Source organism: Lycium barbarum, chromosome 2 (genome assembly GCF_019175385.1).
Source record: "Lycium barbarum isolate Lr01 chromosome 2, ASM1917538v2, whole genome shotgun sequence".
Taxonomy (NCBI): domain Eukaryota; kingdom Viridiplantae; phylum Streptophyta; class Magnoliopsida; order Solanales; family Solanaceae; genus Lycium; species Lycium barbarum.
The window spans coordinates 102,857,073-102,864,592 of NC_083338.1; the positions used below are offsets into that span (position 1 = coordinate 102,857,073).

The 7,520-nt window shown below is 36.4% G+C and overlaps 1 protein-coding gene across 5 annotated transcripts; it reads right to left on the reverse strand.

The window, feature by feature from the left end:
• Positions 1 to 2,052: 2,052 nt before the first annotated feature.
• LOC132626703 (probable boron transporter 2) lies at positions 2,053 to 6,030 on the reverse strand. Of its 5 annotated transcripts, none has more exons than XM_060341651.1 (13): positions 5,872 to 6,030; positions 5,471 to 5,630; positions 5,290 to 5,372; positions 5,005 to 5,209; positions 4,781 to 4,919; positions 4,498 to 4,663; positions 4,217 to 4,383; positions 3,959 to 4,132; positions 3,773 to 3,868; positions 3,533 to 3,670; positions 3,125 to 3,429; positions 2,763 to 3,033; positions 2,053 to 2,494 (listed from the first exon to the last, which is right to left on the reverse strand). In XM_060341651.1, the coding sequence occupies exons 2-13, from the start codon at positions 5,572 to 5,574 to the stop codon at positions 2,204 to 2,206; spliced, it is 2,139 nt and encodes a 712-aa protein (XP_060197634.1). In that variant the 5' UTR covers positions 5,575 to 5,630; positions 5,872 to 6,030; the 3' UTR covers positions 2,053 to 2,203. The 5 variants fall into 5 exon arrangements, with proteins under 5 accessions (XP_060197634.1, XP_060197638.1, XP_060197637.1 ...); XM_060341655.1 differs by having other exon boundaries at positions 2,053 to 2,491; positions 5,005 to 5,197; positions 5,872 to 6,029; XM_060341654.1 differs by having other exon boundaries at positions 5,005 to 5,197; positions 5,872 to 6,029.
• Positions 6,031 to 7,520: the final 1,490 nt, after the last annotated feature.

Here is a 7,520-nt window from a genome sequence, read left to right on the forward strand (position 1 = left end):
CATTCTGTCTTGTTCTTTTTTGCTTTTTTGTTTTTCAAAACAAAATGTCTTCCAGACTGGTGGGAATTTTCTAATGATTTTAACTTAGATATTAGCATCATGAACCGCTTACTGATTGAATGATTCTTCAACAATTTTCTGTCTCATCCGCTATGGCTGTTTGGTACTCCAATCCTCCTCTTGCAGTTGAAAAATACTTGTAGGACTACATAAAGTTCTTTGACCTACTGTTCCTCCAAAACTTGATATACCTACACTACGTCCTGATTCTACCTACTTGCTGCATTTTCCTATTTATAAAAGTTTACTTACTTCTTGGAGAAAAAAAAAATCATTCCTATTGCCATCTCTGAAAAAATTGGTTTTACTGAAGACATTGTCTGCCTTTGGTATTGCAGTGCTGCGCGAGGGCTCATAAATCACATGCTGCATGAATCTGAGAAGTTGACTGGCCGGAAATTCAGCCAGAGTTCTTGGCTTTGCCTGTTAGCAAACTGCTACGAGGAATTCCAAGATACCAGTTCTAAGCTTGGTTTAGGATCTACTAAAAGTTTGTGATATCAGTATTAGCTTGATGGTTTTTTAGCATAATTTATATACAGACAATAAAGTTGAGTTTTTCTGATGAGCTCACTACAACCTTGAGGATATGGCATCATTTCTGATTATGCTGGATTATATTTTTTTTTATGCAATTGATCAATGAGGATCCCGGAATAATTAAAATATGCTCTGTTCTAAAATTATCACTTGTCACTTTAAGGCTCAACTTTTTCCTTCTTTTTTTCCCCCACCTTGGAGAGTCTGGCTTTATATTTGTCCGGAGTCCAGAAGTTTTCTTTTAGAATACTTTTCCATACCTTTGAGTTACAGAACCTTCACCTGTAATAGTTGTAGTGTCTAAATTAATAAAGTATTTTAATGATGAATATATTTGCGTTAGTTTTTCCTTATTAGTTAATTGGCCTGAAACTGAAAATCATAAAGTGACAACTTTCGGAAATACTGAATATGACACAAACTGCCTTGTTTATAGAGGAGTCGTCACGTAACTTCAAAGTACAATCATGTGGCAAGACCTGCCAAATCGTGTTAATGAATCACATGTAAAGATATTTATAACACACATAGAGCTAATGGTATTTCATAACTATTTGATTGGGCAGCTGCTCGTAGACAACCTATATTGTAAAGTTACATATAATTCAGCCAAGGCAATAGGAATTAGACCTAACGTGATTCCAAATAGGAAAACTTTGATCATTTTTGTTTGTTTGAAAAAAGAAAAATAAGAGGTAATAATCTCCCTGTTTTTTGTTCCATTTTCATAGTCTCCCTGTTTTTTTGTTCCATTTTCAAGTCCCTAAACTTATGAAGTCTTGTTTCTGTAGTGGATCAATTCGTTTGTAGTGGATCAATTCGTTAACATACCGCCAAGCCACTTTTTATTAACATAATGTAACCGAGCCGTTATTGCAGCGACATTTCTGATTTTACCATCAGTCCCTAAGAAACAAATTTACACAGAGAACCAGAAAGAGGGAGGCATCTGTTTGACCTTTGACGCTTTCCCCTCTCAAAATGGTTCATCTTCAGCAGTATATTAGTTATACTTGTGATGCCAGGAAAAGCTGGTATTTTCTTTTCCTTGGTTATTTACTTTTTCCCCCTATTATTTAAATGATTGGGTTTGATTTTTATAAACTCAGTGTGTAAAGTTTTTTTTCCATACTCTCTGGTTAATTAATAGCAAACATGTAACTATCTGTAACAAGTATGGATTTATAACTTGAAAGCTAAGGTAAATAGTCTACCACAACTAGTTAAATTACACTACCTAGCACCTAAGGATGTAGTCTAGTTGTCAATGAAGTGAGAATCATGAGGTCACCAGTTCAAATCCCACTGGACACAAAAACACTAAGTGATTTCTTCTTGAATTCTCAGGCAAAGTCATCATTGCCTGGCAAACAGATATTCTCGATAGTATTACTTCGTGCTTCATATTCTCCATAACCATAAGTAAAAAGCAATCTAAATGCCAACATGGAGTATGTTAATAGCGCTTAAATTCCTTTGATAAATCAGAAGGTGAAAAAATTGTACATGAATAATGCCCTAAACTATATGTGGCTAACTGCGACATTACATTTTATGAAACAATATTTGGTTGTTTGTGAATTGTGGATCATGAGCGCTAGTATTAGTTGAAACTGTGAGTTTTTGACAAATTTGATCTTCTTGCTTCTGCAGTTCTGGAACCGAAGGATCCTCCTCGACCAAGACTAGGACTTTCCCCCTTTATTTCACTAACACGAGGACTGTATACCTTGTTAGAAAGCCTTGGGCTTTGGACACTAATAGAATCTCTGGCTGGTGTGGCATTGCAGCTTGTAACCTTTGAACTGCACATACGTCGAATCTCACCTCGGCTTCTTGTCATCATGCCATCCAAAATCTCCCCATCATCTGCAAAGGAACCTTCATTTTCCTGCTAAAAAGTCATGAAGAAGATAGGATACTGAGAAGTGTTCTTGGTTAAATAATGTAAAGTTATCAGTGTCTTCTTAATCCATACAATGAGAACCCAAACTAATTTGAGATTGATTGGTGGTTCATCTTCAGTTAGCTGGATGCATCTTAGTCGGAGACATTTTTTGGCATCAAAACTTCTCACACTAAGAGTTATATGATTTATAACCTTGTTCTTCAACTTTTGTTGACAGACACAGAAGTGCAGATAGAAAACGGGTGAAGCTTACTCTAGCCATGCTGCATGATGATAATGGTGGTGCTTCTTCATACTCAGCAGCGTCTAATTCCTGAAGGTGCGCCCCTTTGAAGAACCTTGGTAGTAGGTACTGCCTGACTGGAACTAAAAGCATGATCATTAGCGGGAAGAGGACGCCAGCAATGGGGACCCATGTGATCCCAAAACAGATTAGTAAGTAGATGCTCTGGAAAATGGTGAAGAATGCTACTGTCTTGAAAGGTACAGTTTCAATGAACACAGCGTGACACTCTTCAATTACTCTGTCAAACAAAAAGGAAAATGATGAGATCACAATAATGATGCATGCATTTTCTTTACTTTCAAATACGTCCGAAAGGATGATGGAGTTACTTGTATCTTCTGCTTGGAGCAGTGAATAGCAATAAGATGCGTTCCCAGAACTGATTTCCTGGTAAGCTTTCAATGGCCATGAAACCAAAGTAGCCCCAAAGGACTGAGGTCGGTATCATTTTGAGAAGAGGCATAGCGGCCACACATCCTCCCACCATGGCGGACTGAAGCAAGTTGCTCAACCTTTGCTCTTTTACTTCAACGGGCAACAAATCATCTATCTCCTTCTCAACATCAAACATTGTCTCGTCAACAGGATCATCCCTGTTCCCTATTCTTGAAGACACTTTTAATTCTTTTAACCCCTGTTCATTAATTTGATATTACTGGAGAGTCCTACAATTTGCAAGATCTAGTAAAGGAAAGCAGTTGCGTTGAATTAAAAAAGTGAAATGGACTAAATCATACCAGAGATGATGGTTCTTGGTGAATCAGTGGACTCTGCATCTGTTGATAGGCTTCTTGCATACCTTCATATACTTCAGCCAGGTTCCCATTCTCAGTCATACATTTCCGTGCTTTTGCTACTAGTCGATTACGAAGCAGCTGCATAGTAAAGGAAGGTAAGTCAAAGGATAGCTGGTTCTAGCTCTCTCACATATATTCGATGATTTTGGCACACAACGTGGTATCGTCAAATGGGGATACCTGATGCTTCAGTGTGGCCAAGCTCTTTGTATGCATTGGAGATTGTGGAATGACTCCATTTGCAGGGGGTATTCCTAGAAGACCACAAATGATGACCTGCCATAACAATAGCAATAGACCATATAACTTGTTGACATTCATTTAAGTACAAGACCAATTAGTGGTAGGGAGAATCTAAGTGTATACCATAAATCCCAGTAACAGCAGATCATAATGGTAGGCAGATGGCTTTCTCAGGTTAAATTCCTTTTGCTGAGAAAGTTGAGATGCTACGCTGTGATCAAAATAATACAGGACCGCCACCATTGTTGCTGGAATAAAAGCGCCAATTATGTGAAGAACTGGAACTTGTAGCATATCCTACAAATTTGAAGATCAAATAAATTGTCAAGAGATGAAAGCTTAATTTGCTAGATACAGAACAATGGAAAATAGCAGACATGCCTTAATCACTGTCCAATTCCCATAGGCACCAGGTGACCATGGATTTGGACTGAAGAGTCGTCTTGGAATCCCGCTTGGAACATTATTACCAGGTATGTAAGAGACAGCTGTCCAAATTAGAACCATCAGTGGCACTCCATAATCTGCTATGAAGCCCCGAAGCAAGCCTGGAAGAGGGACAAATAGTACAACATCATGTCTAGAACTAAATGAAGGTGACACAAGTCACAACATTTAAATCTAGTAATGAAACCTATAGTCAGTTTTACAAATGATCTCACCAGAGCCATATCGCCAAGATCTTGCCTTTCGGCTCTTTAGTGCTGTGAGTAGAAGACCAAATGACAAAACCAATGCAAACATCCCATTTGCAAACCTCCATGAAGGTTGGAACTCTGGCAGATTTGCATTTTCTCTCTCTGGTACACGAAATTCAAATACCAGTCCCTACAATCCACCCCACAACTCAAATCACTAACAAAAAACACAATATTATTATCTAAACCTTGTGCAACGAAGTGATTTTCAGCACCCTTACAAATGAAGCACATATGTTTGTCTTACTTTGATTGCTTGCTGCATGAAAAGCATTGCAATTAGAAGGCCGAAGAGTTCCCCAGCAACACGTGTAAACCTATTGATAAACGAACAAGCTCCAAGGACAGCCAGAAGGAAAAGCAAGATTGCAGTCCAAACACACACCCTGATGGAAATTCATACAACCAATAATGAAACATAATGACAAAAGATATTTAATTTCCTGGAGTTGAAAAAGGAAAGGTATCTACCATGCTGTCCAAGCTAAAAAGAGCTTAGGTCCCAATTCTGGTCTGTCTTTAGCAAAGTTGTACATGAATGTGTACATAAGCACAGTTGGTTCTGCAACTCCAAGAATTAGCAGAGGTTGGCCTCCAATGATAGAGTGCATAATCCCACATAATGCTGTTGAAGCCAGTGTCTGAACAGCTGTTATTGACCCATCTGCAAGTGTAACTGGCTGCTATCCATTAATTAAACTTGTCAAATCAACTGAATATATTTATGTATGTACAAAAATTAGAAAAAAAACATACCAGTACTTCTTTCCAACTGCTCACCAAATGATATGACTGGAATTGCTGAAGCAAAAAATATGTAGGTAGTGGGGGCTAAAATCCTACAAGAAATCAAAGTTCATCAATGAATTTACTAGTAATTGTGTCAATGGCATATGAGTAAATCCTCAAAGAGAAAAAAAAAAAAAAAAAGTCGTACCTGAAGCCTGCCCTGAGACCACTAGTCCAATCTTGTTTAAAGCACATTAATCTCCCTTTGAGGTCATTTTTAATCCCACGAAATGGCACAAAATTATCTTCCATTGTACAAACAACTTCAAGTAACTTTGTTCTTTAATCAATAGCCTTCAAAGGCTAATCTGTCAATGACAATGACAGCTTAATTCACTACTTTCAAACTAGAGGGAATCAAGATTCATCCAAGTAGAGTAAATCTGAGATAAATGTTAGGGAAGTTTTGAAATATAGAAATGTATGTATGCATTTAAGTAAGAAGATGAAGTTAAATCTTGATCAACAGTGCATAAAGAGATTGCTAGCAAGTGCATATATGAGTAATATATTGAAGATCCTAGTGAAGAATAGCATGTATTTATTTACCTTGTGGAAATGGTAATAATCGGATAATTCCACTGGAAATGGATACTCAAAAGATCTGACGATAACAAAAATGGGAAAGAAATATTGGGCTGAGGTTCAAGAAAAAAGGTTAGTAGAATATACAAAGCTCCAAAAAGCAGTGTGGGGGTAATGTCTGATATCTGGTCAAGAGAGTCCGAACCAGCCCTTAAAAAAATCATTTTGAACCAAAATACTCTAATAAAAAAAAATATTACAAAACTATCTAAATACTGCGCTAAAACACTTAATCATAACGGACTCGTTAAGTGCTTTAGCGCAGTATAATTCGTCTCTCTCCTATATCGCAATATTTTACTGCGCTATAGTGCTCCACTTTAAACCCATCGGGTTCCATCACTGGTCCCTCCAGTGGCCAAAAAAAAAAAAAAAAAAAGCCATTGGAGGCGAATCCGAGGTGGTCCCCACATCCAAAAACGCCATTTTTTATTAAATTTCGTCCGTGAAAGTTTAGATTCTCGGTATATTCAAGTCAAGGAGCAAGAATCTAAGTTCGAATTTTGGGAAAAAGCGGTGTATAACTCGATTAAAATAACTCTACAAAAAATCTTCGATTAAGGTTTTCTACTATGAACTTTTATTATTATTTTGTTATATACATTATATTCTAAGCATGCTTAACATTTAATCCTTGCCATTTTCCCAAAAAAAAAATCATTTTTTTTTTGTTCTTGTTCGACTGGGCAGTGGCTTTTGCCACTGTTCCGATTTTTTTTTTTTATTTAATTCATTATTTGTTAAATGTTTATGAATTGTTAATTTGTTAAATGTTTATGAATTGTTAATTTGTTATATGTTTATGAGTTGTTAATTTGTTAATTATTTATGAATTGTTAATGAATTATTATTTTGTTAATTGATTATTTGTTAAATATTGATTATGAATTTATTAGTTGTTAAATATTGTTTATGAATTGAAAGAAGTTGAATGGTAATGAATTATTATGTTGTTAACACTTTGTTTGGATGATTGTTATGTATTGTTTTGACATTTATCGTATTGTGTTGTATTGTATAGGACCAAATCGGTGGTTACATAAAATAGGACCTTCCGTCGTTACATAACAATAAAATTAAAGTAACAATCAAAGCAAACATTGTATTTAAACCATTGTTTTAAAAGGCAGTGTTAGGACTCGCCCCGGGGCTCGCCTCGGGGCAGGGCAGTGGCAAAACGCCCTGGGGCTAACGTGCCGGGCTTAGTTCCTATGAGGCTTACGCCCTAAGCGCCCAACCGTACGCCCTAAACACGCCTAACGCCCAACGCCCAGGGCTCGCCTAACAGTTCTTACACAAATTATATTTTAAATTCCTTAATTAAAATCATTCACCCTCATAATTGTTTAACAAAATAATGATACTTCATAGTTTTTCATCTATAGAAATAGAAGATTGGGTGTAACTCATATAACAAGTCGTAGTATTGGATATTTACTATTTGAGAACGCCGTGAGGGTGAATATCACTTAATTTTTTTAAAAAAACACATAGCGAAATTGTACATTTTCACTTGTCATTGGTCATAAGTCCTATGTATCAGAATTATCATATAATTTTATTTTTTGTTCATGAAGTTATGTTTTAATTGTAATATTGATAAATTTTATTGA

Coding starts and splice junctions, on each gene's coding strand:
- LOC132626703 (XM_060341651.1), bottom strand. CDS start 5,574: ATGGAAGATAATTTTGTGCCATTTCGTGGGATTAAAAATGACCTCAAA. Junction 5,373..5,470: donor GGTCTCAGGGCAGGCTTCAG/GTACGACTTTTT, acceptor GATTTCTTGTAG/GATTTTAGCCCCCACTACCT. Junction 2,495..2,762: donor CATCATGCAGCATGGCTAGA/GTAAGCTTCACC, acceptor ATGACTTTTTAG/CAGGAAAATGAAGGTTCCTT.